General features: G+C 44.5%; 1 protein-coding gene across 4 annotated transcripts in view; it reads right to left on the bottom strand.

The window, feature by feature from the left end:
• Nucleotides 1-15,137, bottom strand: part of WDR91 (WD repeat domain 91) — a 20,486-nt gene extending 5,349 nt beyond the window's left edge. The window contains exons 1-10 of one of the 4 annotated variants that reach the window (XM_025204831.1): nucleotides 15,071-15,137; nucleotides 11,200-11,379; nucleotides 10,450-10,657; nucleotides 7,759-7,841; nucleotides 7,115-7,227; nucleotides 5,544-5,721; nucleotides 5,100-5,255; nucleotides 2,511-2,710; nucleotides 1,994-2,144; nucleotides 540-634 (exon numbers count right to left, since the gene is read on the bottom strand). In XM_025204831.1, the coding sequence (XP_025060616.1) occupies nucleotides 540-634; nucleotides 1,994-2,144; nucleotides 2,511-2,710; nucleotides 5,100-5,255; nucleotides 5,544-5,721; nucleotides 7,115-7,227; nucleotides 7,759-7,841; nucleotides 10,450-10,657; nucleotides 11,200-11,268 (1,253 nt within the window). In that variant the 5' untranslated portion in view covers nucleotides 11,269-11,379; nucleotides 15,071-15,137. Of the gene's footprint in view, nucleotides 1-539; nucleotides 635-1,993; nucleotides 2,145-2,510; nucleotides 2,711-5,099; nucleotides 5,256-5,543; nucleotides 5,722-7,096; nucleotides 7,243-7,758; nucleotides 7,842-10,449; nucleotides 10,658-11,199; nucleotides 11,380-15,070 lie in introns of those variants that run through there. The other 3 variants (XM_006024230.2, XM_025204833.1, XM_025204832.1) reach the window with 3 other exon arrangements.

The following is a 15,137-nucleotide window of genomic DNA, read 5'->3' on the forward strand; positions in this document are numbered from 1 at the left end:
ACCCCCTCCTTGAACAGTGACAGAAAGCCTTACAAGGATGAGATCTCTCTATGGCTCATGATGCCCTGGGCCTGGCAACTCCACTTACGTTTTTGTGCAAAGCACTTTGCTTGCTAGCAAGGACAATCTGTGCTGAGGGGTTTCTCCCTGGGTAGCCAGAAGGCACAAATACAAAGCACGTTAAAAACATGTGCTCATACAGTAGTGGTGGGGGTAATTTGTGTGTTGAGATGTGCAGAAATCATTTTTTATTTCAATACGGCCTCAGTCTTTCCTACAAACATTTAAAGTTTGTAGGCTTAAACAAGCACTCTGGAAAAACATCTACAGATGGCTAGAAGAAACATGATAACACTGAGAAATAATTTGCACTGTCATCAATAACTGCATTACCCAACAGCAGTTTCACAAAAGAGCGGATAGCCAGTCCTTGCTTCAGAGGATGTTGCTTAATATCAGTCAAAGTATGCAGGAAAAACTTTGAAAGCCAACCTGCTCCTCCACAAACCAAGAGGAATGGGAGGGCCTGTAAGGGTTACCTGCGCATCTCTTCATCAATGGTGATTTCGCAAAGATTCTTCTTGGCTTCAGTGTCATAGAGACGAACTGTCCCAACCCCACTGCCCAGCAATAGCTTGAAGCCAGCATACAGGACAGGGAAAGGAAAAAAAAAAACCTGTGTAAAACTATAAGTGAAAAGTACAACTCTGCCCCACCACCATTAACACCACAGGAAAATGCAATTCTAACTACATATCACTCCACTCCATATTCTACCCTAGGATGGGACATGTCACCAAGGGACTGGTTATATTCTACTGGTTTTTATTCTCAGGTGGGAATGGAAAGCATGTAGTCACTTTGGAAAAAGGATCAGTGCCCAAGGTGGAATAAGTTATCCCCTAAAAGATGACAAGAAGATGTCCTCCGGTTAGGAGTGGAGAGCAGAGGTACAGAAAAGACTGACATGGAACCTGCAGCGTAAGTATTCAGCCTGCTTGGCGGACAACTAGGGAAACAGCAATGTCTCCTCTTGTCCAGCAGAGAGAGACAGAAACTTAAGCTAGGCCCAATATATATGCATCGTCAGTACAGTTGGTATGCTGCATCTCCCCTGACTTTTAGTGATAAAGAAAACTTAAGCACATTGAATCTTCCTTACTTTGAAGTTTGGTCTCCTGCTGCTCAACCCCAGATGTTACCCCACTGCTTTTAAAATGTAATCCCACCATAACAGTAATAAATAATAAAATGAGAAGGAGCAGAAGCAGCTTCTAAACAAGAAAGATCCAAATGACATTAAATCTCCTTAATAATCATTAGAAAAGTGAACCATACAATCAGCAGAACTACTGGTAGTGTTACATGGCTGGCATTTGAGAGCTGGAAGCAAGGAATCAACAATTTAACATAAATTTAACATAGAACTCCTGTCATAGGAGATTCCCACATTACTGAATTCTTTCCTCAGCAGGATGATGCAAGGTGCCCTTGGAACAGGCTATAAGCCTGGTGGCAGTAAAGTTCCTTAAGAGAAGGGACTAAATGGAAATTCCGACTGCTCTTCTGTGAGATAAGCACTAGCATTTTGCCATTCCTCTGATTGACCTCAAAGTCCTTCATGAAAATTAAGTCACCTTTTGCATTCCTGAAAGAAAGTAATGTTATCCTGTAGTCTGTAATTAAGTGGCTAAATCAGCTGGCCACAGCTAAAGCATACACCAAAAAAAGAACCCAGGTATCTTGGTTCCCAGTCCTCTGTTCCAATTAGCAAAGCAAATAATGTTGAATTTCTCATTCATTCAGAACACACTTCCATTCCCAACTCTGCTTCTGACCCTAAAGGCTTGTGTTCCTCATCATCCCTTAAACTTTATGACTTCTTTCCATTTCATGCTTTCTTAGTCTCATTTTAAATTTAGCATCTGACACCAGATAACAGAACACCCCAAGGACATCAGTAGTAATTCAATAGTGTACACATACTACTTACCAGCCTGTCTCGTTTGGTTGCCCATTCCAGAGAAAGCAGTTGAGATTTGGAAATGGATGAAGCTTTGGTCTGCATTATAGGATTAAAAGACCACACCTTGATGACCCCATCCATGTCCAAACTAGCTACCCTTCGCCCAGAGCAATCAACCCTATGAAAGAAAGCAAATGGTGAACACTTTGTTCTTCATGTTTATGGTCACTGTTGCTTCCTTCTAAAGACACCTAAAAAATTCTTCCTCTTAAAAGAATGAACTGATATGATACTCCAAGATGCATGGATATAGAAATGATAGATTTAGCATAAGTCTCTCAATGGAATGTGTATGTGCAATACACTTTACAGATACCATTTCTGATTTCCTAGGGTGTTTCACACTTGGGGATCACAGGTATTCCCTGCAGCAAAGGCACTGATACAGGTCATACTGGTGCCAGCAAACTGTAAGTGCTCTTATAGTAGCCTAAGGAGAAAATGCTCTTATTACCTCTTTGCCCTAGGACAAGTGCTCTGTTACCTGCAGTACATGATGGATGAATGGTGCTCTCCGTACTCATCCTGGCTCAAGACAATGAACGGCTGCTCCTGCCGGATGCCTCCACCCTCTGTGCTTGATGTAGAAACTTTGGTGACAGTTTCCACTTGCTCAACATGTGGCTCTGGGGAGGGCTCTGCCTCGGTAGCATTAGTCTCCAACTTCCTTTCCATGCTCTGCCCCTAAAAGCAAGAACAGTGCGCTGTGAAGTCCAACAATGCAACAGTACTGAATTAAGCTATTTGTGCTCATCCTCATCCTGAAAGTCAAGGAGCTGTGCAGCTGGCTGTAGTCATGGGCCAGCACCTAGAATCCTTTCAAACGTTAGAAGTTCTTTTGCAAAGAGAATGGTATAACTGCGGTCACAGTCTACACGACTGCCCTTGCGAGAAGAGCCCAGAGCATGGCAGGTATTGGTGGAGCTCTTTCTACAACTACAGCTTCTGGATTATAGTTGTCAAATGCTAACCTTACAGAGAGTGGCTATCACAGACAGTTTAGTCAGCAAGTTTGTGAAGGTTTTAAATACCGTGAACATATATGTATGCTGAAATCCTCTTCAAACATACATCTGTGCCTTTCAAATTCATGCTATTTATGTTTGCATTTGTCTTATAAAAGCCCCAATCAAGATCAGAACCCCACTGTGGAAATACAACAATGCAAAAAACAAACACTGAGGGCTCAGGTGCAACCCATGATTGCAATGCTGTAGAAGTTGATTAAGGAGTGCAGGTCTACACTACTGCAGCTTGCTCAAAACTAGTGTAGAATTGCCCAGGAAAAGTCAGATTAAAAATTATACCCTTGCAAGGTATCACACATCCCCAGAGATGTTGTTGTCACGGGACTAGCAGTTTAGGACAGTCAAATCGGCTATTACAGGTTCCTCTGCCACCTAGTGGCAAAGCATTGTGAACAATCCTACTGCAAGCATCTATCCCTGAACACCACCAGTTACCTGCCTACTTCTGATCCCAGTGTCATTTGTGTCAGTCTATAAGCCACACGCAGAATTATACTAGTGTAAATCTATTGCATGTCCTGGCCTTTAATATTAAGGAGATCACAATTTAAGTGACCAACATGTTGACCGTTCCATTCCCTATCCCATTTCACAGGAAAAAAACTAAAGCATAGCTGAAGTGATCTACCTAAATTCATACATAAAGTCTGTTCAGTTCCTGGCTCCCAAAGGTACCAAGAAATCAGTACCAACACCCTACCCACAATTCAGTTCTTCCTTGACAGACAGGAGCTGTACACAAAGCAGAGGAGAGCGCTAGTGATGGAAAAACCTGAAGACAACACCTTGCTACAGCACCACCTGAAGATATGAGAGTGCATGAGACATTTCAAGCAACCTGTCTTAAACAACAGGTCAGATCTTGCAGAATCAAATCCTCTGCAGTCACAAGGGTGGAGAAGCTTGTGAAATGGATCTACCACCACCTTGGTTTTATAATGTTAATTAGCTTGGCTAATTAATTAATTAATATTAATTAGGCCTTTGCCCAGGCAGGTCAGAAACAAGGCACACCTAACTATACCCACTTCCTGATAGCTTAGCAGCAACCTAAACAGGACTGGGAAAGACTGGAATATCACTTGCTGAGCACCTGCCACAAACATGTACTGCAAGAAGAACAGGGTTCTCATTGAGCTCTGAAATATTTATTAAACGTACACACACATCTATGGGGAGGTGCCCTCTCACATACAAGTGCTGCCTGGAAGAACTGATAAGCAACACTCCTTACCATTTTTTCAGAAGGGGCCTCCAGCCATAGTATTTTGTTAAGCAGGCAAGATAAGCAAGGTTTAGATGCCACTGCATCCATTTTGCAGGGGTATTTGCTCTGGCAACACAAGGCTGTTGGAAGCCAAATTACTTGAACTGTGATGTCACACACCTGCAGGTCTTGTAGTCCTTAAAACAGATTTTTTTTTTCTTTACAAGACTGTCAAGGGCAGACTCCAAGTGAATTGGCCTGTCTGTACAGTGCAAGAGTCTCTAAAAAGGACACTGCCAACCCTGGTACCTGAGGCTTCAAAGCTTCTGCATTTAAGTTTCTAAGAAAAACTTGTTTGCATTTGCTAATGCAGAAACTACTCAGAGATCCAGGCTGTTACAGTAAGAGAAGGGGTTCTTTTGCAGGAATTTGTGCTGCTGGGTTCTCTGAGACAATACTGCTTTAAAGGCAGGAAAGTTAATTTTGCTGACAATTGGTTACTGCTTATACCAAACTGAGCAGATGCTATCACTGATGACAGAGAACTGTAGATACATATGAAGATAGTAGAACTGGAACGACGCAGGGCAGATGGTTGGAAGTAAGAAACAACTCTTCCTCTACCACGTAAAAACCCAAGTCCTACATTTATTCTTCTATGCTCCTGTAGAAACACTTTGCAAGTGTCAAAACTGTTAACTGATTAACTACAAAAAATACCCTTTGGTCCAGCTAATCGGCATTAGAATGGTAGTGCAGAACCTTGTAAGAGCATTTGCCTCTGTCTAACCGAAGTCTGCTGCACAGTCCCAAGGCCTTCTATGACATTCCCAAATACCTGGGAAGATCCTTTGGATAAAAGCTCCTTTCTTTCCTTCCCATGATCCTGCAGACGCCTCTGACGCTGCTGCAGAGAATTAGCTTCACTGGCTGTCAACCCAAAGTTACTCTTGCCTTCTTTGCAGCTGGTTGCCCCCTCCTTTCCCTTGGTGCTCTGGAAGAGAAAGGGAAGATCTGTAAGACTTATTCCTGTCCCGTGTCTTAGAACAAACCATAAAACTGGAAGCAAAATACTACAGGATCAAACATTTAGCAAGACAGCATCAAGTCTTAACTGTTCTGAGACCAATACAGCACTAGAATGACTGCTAGTCAATTCTGGGATCCAGGCAGAAGTATGGGCTGTCTTTTCCAAGTTTGAGTACAAGCTTAAGAAGTAAAGTAGCCCAAGTGAGCACTCTGGCTCAAACATCACCTTGCAACAAACACATTTGAGAATCACCTGGTGGTTTGATGTCTCTTTCTTCCCTAACAGTATGTTGCCAGTCTGCATTGGGGAGGCTCCAGTTGTCTGGGCTGGTTTGGAAGGTCCCTTCTTCCCCTGAGAGAGCAGGGAAGATAAGAAGCCTCCTCGGGACTGAAGAGAGTGTGCAATGTTCTTCTGGCTGCATGTCATATCACTGGTCAAAAAGAAAAAATCAGAACATGACAAGTGTGCAACTCAAGCACAACATCTGGCAATACACAATCACCAGAGAACTGACTGTACATTGGGTCATTTCCAGAACCCAAAGATTTTTGCAGGCTGCTGAACCAGCATACATAAAGATCCATTGAAAATTATTAAATAAATAAAAACACACTGCACACATCAATGGTCCTTCATAGGGAGTTCAGAATTAACCCAACAAGCTAAAACTCACTCTTTAAAAAATATTTTTTTACTGAATTTTTTACAAGGCTGGAGAAAACGTATAAGAGTCCAATCAGTTAGGTGAGGGAGGTGAGAAATTATTTTGGAGGCATGATCATGATCATCCTATATATTAACTTGATGTGGATAAAAAAATATATAAAAAGTGAGGAGCTAAGGAGTAAAAAATACCATTCCTTCGCATGCACTCAAAAAGATAAGGCTTTCATGTATATTACTGACAGCAGCATTAGAAATTTGATTAGCACAACAGTACCTAAACTCAAACGGAATAGGAACAGGAGACGTTAAAGTTCCAATAATATTAGTAATAGTGTGTGACCAAATTATTTTGCTAGCAGAATCTTTTAGAATGTAAACATGCAAAGCAAATTTAGGTTAAAGTCCCAGCCTTACTTGTCATCTTTTTTTCTCTCAAAACCTACGACAAGCCAGCCAGTTAAAAGATCTACATCACCACGTGTATGACAAGATCTACTGGTGCAAAATGCTAAACTGGGGCTTGGTTTTGTTTTTTTAAACAGCATTTCTGGAGCCAGCTCTGGTATGTATGGAAGAGAAACATCAATTGGCAGTACAGAAGAGAAACAAAGACTGGGAAGCCTGCAAAAAGGTGAAGTCAAAAGCATCTTTTGCTTACCTAATCACCCCTCTGAATCACTTTGGAACAGTATTTATAAGTGCCAAGGGCATCCTTATTCAATTTACATCAGCTAGCGAGATAGGCAGGTATATGGCAAGACTCCGGTTCTCAAAGACTACAGTAATTGTACTGAGCACTGTGGTATCATTGATGCAAAATACAGATTTTGACCACTGCTATACAGGAACAACTTTTATAATTGAGGGATGGATGGCTGCTAGGGAGAGAACATCAGGGCTCTGGCAGGAATACAGAGGATAACATGCCAATCCCACTACAAGAAAGCCAGAGGAGATGCTCTGGCATATACAACCCATTTTTACCAACAGAAATTCTAGCCTGGTGAGTTTCTAAGGAAACACTCATCACCCTACATACTAGGTGTAAAAGGCAAGAAACAGACTCTCCAATTATATGACTGCACCAAAGAGTGAACAAGAGTACAAAAGGGCCGACAAATAAAGGTAGGCTGTCTCACCCCCATCTAGACACTCACAGCTCTGAGTCCCCCAGACGGTCCATGCTGGCCACGTAAGCAGGCAGTTTGTGGTGGGCAGTTGACTCCTCTGTCTCCTGCTGCTGCTCTTTCTTCATTCGGTAGGATTCTGCCTGCAAGGCAAAGAGCTACAACAAGGGGACGGAGCTGAGTTAGGAAAGCTTTTGCTGGGATTCCCCTCTGCGCTACTTGGCATTGGGTGTCATTATTTGTCAGCCTGGCAGCACTCATTCAACAACCATAATAGGATGAGTTAAAAGTAGAGTTGTTCTGACTGGCTAAACATTACATTATTCAAAGTAGCAGAAAACCATCACTTTCTTTTGTGTGTGTGTAATTGGAGCCCACTAAAATACTTCACTTTTCCTCACAAGTGCATATGCTAGTGTCATTTTTCCACTCACTATTGAAGCAATTGTACAGATTAGGCCTTATCTTTTGGAAACCAAAGACCTAGCAACAAAATGCAAAGTTAAGCAGAAACGATGGTAGAATAAGAGCCCATTATCTTAACCCAACATAATCAAGCATGCAAGCACAAGTTTGGCCTTCTGCTAAAAACTGACATTTCCTAGGGGAAAGATCTTTGAACCCCTGAAAAAAACAGCTCCATTCAGTGAAGCAGGACCTATTTGAACTCTAACCTTTTGACGTAAAATTTCATTTTCTTCCTGGATGAGAGCAATCCTTTGACATTCAGCATCAAAGTTCAAGATCACTGGCACAGGTGAAGGAGGTTAAAGAAACAAAACTAAAAGCAATCATATGAGCATGATGTTTAGCTAAGGTGTTTTCAATGAAGCCAAGAGTGAGAACTCATATTGGCTGTATCTTATTTGCAAATACCTGCAGAGAAATATGCTAGGTAGCTGATGCAGCAAGCACAGGGAGGGGGGCAAGTCATGGATTTCCAGTGGGCTTGTGCTGTATTTAACTACACCTACTTTGTACTTCTGCAACACTCTCCTCCATTACGGATCCTAAGTAGAGGTGCACTGATACATCGGTCTGATATCAGATCGGCACCAATATAAAGAAAATTGACTATATCAGAAATCAACCTTAAGTGACTGATAATTTGCCAGTTAATACCCATGCATGCGCACAGCCATAGCACAGCACGTAGGCGGTGAGGAGCACGGCTCAGCAGCAAGGAGAGCTACATGCAGCTAGTAAATCTGTTGTGGTGGAAGGGGAGGGGGAAGGGAAGGGGCGTGGAGGGGCAGATCAAGGCTCCTCAGGGCAAGGGAGGGAGTGGGGCTGGGGCAGGCACTGCACAGCCGGGGAGGGGAGAGGCAGGCATGGGATGGGATGGAGCTGCGGCTTGTCTGGGGGGTGCGGCTCCCACCGCTGCACACCACTTGTCCGGGAGCCATTCATCTGGTGCTTATCCGACAGCTCCCGCTGCTGCTCCTGCCACTTGTCTGGGAGGGCACAGGGGGGTGGGAGAGGGTACCCCTGGATCTGCATGGAGCAGCCTGGGCTGGGGGCCGGGCTGTGCTCGGGGCAGACAGCAGTGGGACTGGGAGGGAGCTACAGGGGACTACAGTGAGATCTGGGGTAGCTGCAGCCCCCCCCCCCCCCCCCCCCCCCCTCCTCCCTCGCTGTGCCCTCCCAGACTAGCAGTGGGAGCAGCAGCAGGAGCCACCAGATGAGCAGACGAGTGGCTCCTGGTTGAGTGGCGTGCAGCGGTGGCAGCTGCCCCTTTCCCCCGCTCTGCCTCTGCGCCCCCCAGATGAGCCGCAGCTCTGTCCTAAGCCCACCCCACCCGCCTGGGCAGCGCCTGTTCCAGCCCCACTCCCTCCCTCACCACAGGGTGGCATTGATCTGCTCACCCATGCCTCTTCCCTCCCCCCTTCCCTTTCACCACAAAAGACTCACCAACTGAACACAGCTTTATCAGAAATCAGATCAGTATCAGCCAATATGCCACCTTAAAAATCAGCTATCTGTATTGGCCCCCAAAATCTCTATTGGGACAACCCAAATCCTAAGGTATTTTTATAAATATTAATCCCTTGTAAAACCTATTTGAAGTGGTATTATTATTCCCATTTTATAGATGGGAAGTGTAAAGCTAGAAAGGTAAAGTGCTAGTCACTACCTCAAGCAGGAAGGTTACCCAGGCGTCCTGACTTCCAAGCTGTGCTGACACCACAATGTAAATCTTCCCATCACTAAATGAAGGTGTTGTTACCAGCTTTGTCCAGGCAAAGTCTCACAGATATGTCTAGCATAGTTATAGCCTGAAGCCAAGGCTTTGCTCATCTGTTCATTTATTTAGGGTCTTGGTCACTTGCAAATAGGCCTTAATAGCTTCCAAGACTTAAGTAGTGTCCACAGTTGAAGTAAAATCAACACCTGGTTCCTAGACACAGAGAACCTGTATTTTCTAAGCTGTAGAAGCTGTTGTAGTGAGCAGTTTCGAGACTGAGACACTCTCATGGAACATATTAAAGAAGCCATTTTCAAATACCAAAGATGGGCTTGATTTAAGTGTGAACACTAGTTTGGAAAAGTCTTAAAAATGGCCTCAGAGTTGGTTTCCAACAGAATCCCCAAATCCTTCAGATCTGGTTACTAACAGAATCCCTCAGTCCTTCAGCTACTTCTGTGGCCCCATATAAGATCAGAGAGAATTTTTCTGGAAGATGACACTTTTATAAAAGCACCAGCATAACATCCTAGAGGCTTCCTCTATAGGGGAAAAGGAGCAAATGAATCTCCTAATCAAAACCACAGTCACCATCACAACTGCAAACTTTACCTACCTTACCAATGGCCAGTAATGCAATACCTTTCCAATGGTCCCTGCCTTTAATAGGCTACAAAATGAAAGCAAGGACTCAAAAGCAAAATCTGCAACTTACAGGAGGTGCACTCAAGATGCAACCTGGTGAGCCCCCCTGATTCTGTCAAACCCTCCTGAACCCCAGCAACCCCCTGTGGATGCCACCTGCCCCCGATAGCTCCCACGATTGCATCTGTGCCCTCATTCCCCTGCAGGGCAGAAGTTGTGGTCCCAATGCCAATTGTTAACATTTTGACTAAACTCAGCTTCTGACTAGTGGGATTCACTTGTGCTACTGCTGAGCTTGGCCAGGAATTATAACATTGTTAAATTAAATAACCAAATATGATTTTAGGCAAGCACTTATCAATCCAACACCCTGTTCTCCTCTGCTCTGAGGAATCTTCTTAAAACAGCACTCAAGATTTCTATTCCATTTGAGCTTTGCCATTATCGATGTACCAAAAAGAACATTAACATCACCCCAACTTCAGCAGACACATGAAACCTGGCAACAAGTATACTTCTGAAGCAAAAAGGATATGCACACATTGAAACAAGACGCTAAGAAAGTTGTGCAAAGACACAATAAATGTGTCCGCCCACTGTCGCGAGAAATACGTGGCAAAGGTGGGATTTGAATCCGGGGCTTGTAGGAAGGGCAGAACAAACCAGTCTTTCCATTCAGCCTGGTTCTGGAGTTCTGCAGCCAGCTTGACAAAGAACTCCTGTGTCTTGTCATTCCGGTTTGTCTGAAACACATGAAGCAGAGTGAAACTTGAGCACTCTCCCTTTCTACTACAACAACTCCAAAAATATGGTCTTTGTTAGGTTCAAAATAGGGAATAAAACAGTAACTCTTCTTGCAGCATCAAAAACAGCAATAGAAAAGAGAGTTAACACCAACTAAATGGGAAACCACTGCATCTAACCCGCCCCCCCCCGCAAGTATACTGACAGAGTACAAGACTGCACTGATTTGGAGATCCTCTATAGCCAACAGGGCCTTGCTGATGCAACTGAGTTTGCACCAATTCAGTTAAATTGATGTACTTTAACAAGCGCAATTTTTACATTCAGAAAAGGACTAAGCAGTTAAGCCCTTAAGGGAAGGAAAGAGCATACCCCATGTTAGTCAGCAGCAACCCCACAACTAACAGAATATGAAAATAATTCTGTGTGTATTCAAACCCACCGTGTTATTATGCTCACTGTGGTATTTATTCCTTTTGTTTTACTTGAATAGCAACATTTTAAAGCAAAACCCACCAAGACAAAATGGACCAAGCCACACCTGAACAGTGTAGACAAGATAGTAGCGGAATAAACTGGTTTTCAACTTGTTCACTGTAGGCCGGTACATATCCTCCAAGCGACTAAAAAGGCGCCGGTCAAGATAGTTCCAGTAATCCCAAAGGGCAGTGAGATCATAATTCTGAACAAACTGCTGCAATTGATCCACTATTTTATCCACCTATTGAAGGCAAGGGGGGAAAGTACTTTAGTTTCTCAGTCCTGTGACAGCTCTTCTGAAACAAAAGAATATTCACAACTTGATCTGGGAAGTGTTAACCACATAAAAGCAGCCACAATCAAGGATTTTTTTTTGGATTAGTACTTTAAAAAAAAGTAAACAGTATGAATTGTTTTTATTCAACACTACCACCCCTATTTCCTTTCAATTGCAGAAGTACAACTTAAAAAGAATACTACCAACCTAGATTTGGTTCAAATTATATTTTATAAAAGACTACCTTCTACAAATTTTATAGCCATCATAAATGTTCCCAGTTTGTTTTCTGCTGGGAAATATCAATGACCTAAAACACCAAACATTCTCATTAAGCATTTGAAACCCAAGCACCAAAAACTTTACACAAAGATTAAACTAATTTAATTTATCAAACGTGAGAGAACGAACGCCAGTCACAATGCATTTTTAATCTACTCCCAGTAAGCTACCATACATCAGCAAAATAGGCATAAAAAGCTGAATTGTTTACAAGCTTGGAGGCTTATACCAAGTCTCCCTTTAAGCTGCTTCTGAAATATGAAGGGTGTGGAACAAAGATGTGAGAGAAGGTTTTTAATTTAGTAATTTCTGAGAGTCTCTTTTGTTGAGTCTTAGAATGGCTGTTATGCTTTTTTACGTGGATACAATGTAAACATTAAAAATTAGCTTGCTGTTCATCACCACCTGTTGCCACATTTTTTGGCAATTCAAAAGCAACACCTAAATTACGTTCAGTTCCTTACTGGTCCTCCTGCATTAGTACACCAAATGCTGAGTCCCAGAGTGAGTCACATATTGCAGAATATTGGAACCAATTGTTCACCTGTGCTTGTTTTCAATCAAGTTACTGATTGTAGTGTTGGTTGCAGAAAAGTCTGCCCTGTAAAACATCTAAACCTGGGGCCCTGAACATGGTTACAGTATAACCTAGGACTCAGGCAAAAATAGAAACTCACTGCCCTGCACAGAAACTATGCAAGTTAATTTCTATGGATCTTTATGTGTTTTCAGGGTTCATGAATTCTGTATAAGGTATATACATACACAGCATGATTGATCTGATGCCTAAAACTGTCCATAGACAGTAATATTTTTGGTTAAAAGAACAGGAGTGAATTAAGTTAAAGCTGTTAATTCTGCTCCACACCTTTCTTCCCATTTCTTGTTGGATTTGTACTGTTTTCATTCATATCTGGTTACAAAGCTGCAAGCTAGCTGGAAGTCAGGTGACAAAAGGTGTAAGAGCAGCTACAGATACTCCATACATACACATCAAATGTGAAGTGTTTACTAGGAACTATAAAATCTCTTCCAATTGCAACAGAAGGATGATCATAATCATAACAACTGTGCACTTCTATAGCACCTGGAACAGTGCTCCAAATGCTTGAAGCTACAGGACAAAAAGGGTAGGGACAGATCAGTATGAATAGGCCCTGCTTAAATAAATACCCCTTCCCTTAGCATTCACTCTCTGCCACTATGGGAAACAGGCCTATTTGTTACACATGAGGCACCATGGGTCCAGGCCCACACAGAAGCTGCTAACCCCCTCTGTTGTTAGAAGGGGCAATTAAGCATACAGCTGGATACCTGGGGCAACTAAACTGAAAACAGGGATGGGAGAACAGGTCAAAGGTTAATAACGAGTGCTCCAGAGGGGGACACAGAGCATACCACACCAACCAGAACGGGAAACGGGCCCATTTAATGCATGTAGGAAAACATGGGCAGGGACCCACAAAGAAAACTGCTAACTTCTCCTGGTATTAGAGGGGGGTCACTAAGTGTGCATCAACAGATTCCAGGGGGCAACAAAAGTGAAAACAGGGGGGGAAGTAGAGGGTCAAAGATTAACAAATGCTCTAAGTGGGGACAGAGCAGAGCACACAGGCCAGAAAGACCTGTTTCCCATTCTGGTACACGAAAGAAACATAGGCATATGCCCACACAGGAACATTAGCCCCCTGTTCTTAAAAAGGCCTATCAGGGTGTGCCAACTGATTCCTTGGGACAATTAAAACAGTAACAGGGACAAGAGTGAAGGTCAGAGGTTGATAACAAGTGCTCCAAGGGGGGACACTGAGCAGACCATACAGGCCAGAATGGGAAACAAGCTACTGGGCCAGATAGACCTGTGGTCTGACCCAGCATGGTAGGATATAGGATCCTTAACCCTGTATAGTATGTAGTATGAGGGCATCTGTAGCTCATTAAGAAATCCTATTGCTCTCCCAAGCAAAGAGATCAGACCAGTTTCCATATATTTGCTCTTTCCAGCCTACAGTACTCTAACTCAGGGGTTTTCAACTTTTTTGGGTCAGTATACCCCCGGCGGCCAGTCAAGAAGGAAGGAGTCCCCCAGCGGCAGGTCCACGAGCAGTGTGGGAGTGATCAGCCAGCGTGCCAGCAGCATGGCAACAGCAAAAGTGCTAGCAGTGGAAGTGTCAGCAGGAGTGCCGGTGGCGCGGAAATGGTGGTGGCGGCAGCACACACTGCCAAGTACCCCCCGAGGCCTTCCGAAGTACCCCCAGGGATACACATACCCCCGGTTGAAAACCCCTGCTCTAACTCATTAGGTACAGGAACAAATGTGTAACCAGTGAAACGCTTCCCTTTCTCCCTGCCCCCTCCGCAAGAAAGATGACCTTGCTACCATCCTCCTCCTTCCTCCATCTCTTCCAGCTCACAGTCTTGGTCTTTCACATCCTAAAGGCTCAGCACCCACATATACAAGCGACTGCATCTCCTCCACTTGCCACTGGCCTGGTCAGCCTCACAGCTTTACTACATCTGGAGTTTAGCTTGTAAAGCCTCAAGGAAGCAAAGTGCTCTACAAAGACAGACACATAACAGCACTGGCAGGAAAAGTCAGGCTCACATGCTTTCAAGCAAGGCCCACTGCAGCCACGTGCTGGCTGAGGAAGCATTTCCCCCAAACCAGAAGCAGGCTAAAAAGCCTGCCCTTTTCCACCAAGGGCCAGAGAAAAGCTGAAGACTCCAGGAAGCCCATTAGGGACCTAATTAGCAGGGATGGAATAGAGCCACAGAGAAATAGGGCTGGAAGGGACCTCCAGAGGTCATCTATTATAGTGCTTCTCAATCTTTTTTGGACCAGGACCCATTTGTAAATATTGATGGCCAGCCCTGACCCAGTGCCCCGCACTCCCGACCTGCTGCCTCCTGCCCCCCGGGGTGTATGGGGCAGGGGATGGGTGTGTAGAGCAGGAGGGGGGGAAGGGAAGCAGCCCCTCACAGGCTGCAACTCTGCCATCCTGCACAGGGAAAAGCCCTCGTTCCCCACGTTTTTTCTCCCTGGAAAGGAGAATCCATTTCTAAAGTCTGTTTCTGACCCTTTCATACATTCTCGCGACCCGCTGCTGGGTCGTGACCCGCGGGTTGAGAAACGCTGACCTAGCCCAACACCCTGCTGCCTGGGGCAGGATCATCCCTCTCCAAACCATCATCTAAGCTCAACCTCCCCCCGCCCCAGGTAAAGCAGGGGACCCCCCCGGCAGCCACCCTCCTGCTGCTGTCAGCGGCTCCCGGCTCCCGGCTGCGGGGAGAGATGCAGCACGGAGCAGCCAGGCATCGCCCCGGGCTGCATCCCAGGGCGGGCGCTGGGGTCCCCTCCCGGCTGGCGGCGGCTCACCCGGAAGCCCTTCTCCCGATCCGCCTTGATCTCCGCGTCCAGCTGCTTGAGGGCGCCGGTGAAGCCG

Source organism: Alligator sinensis, unplaced genomic scaffold (genome assembly GCF_000455745.1).
Source record: "Alligator sinensis unplaced genomic scaffold, ASM45574v1 scaffold166_1, whole genome shotgun sequence".
Classification (NCBI taxonomy): Eukaryota; Metazoa; Chordata; order Crocodylia; family Alligatoridae; genus Alligator; species Alligator sinensis.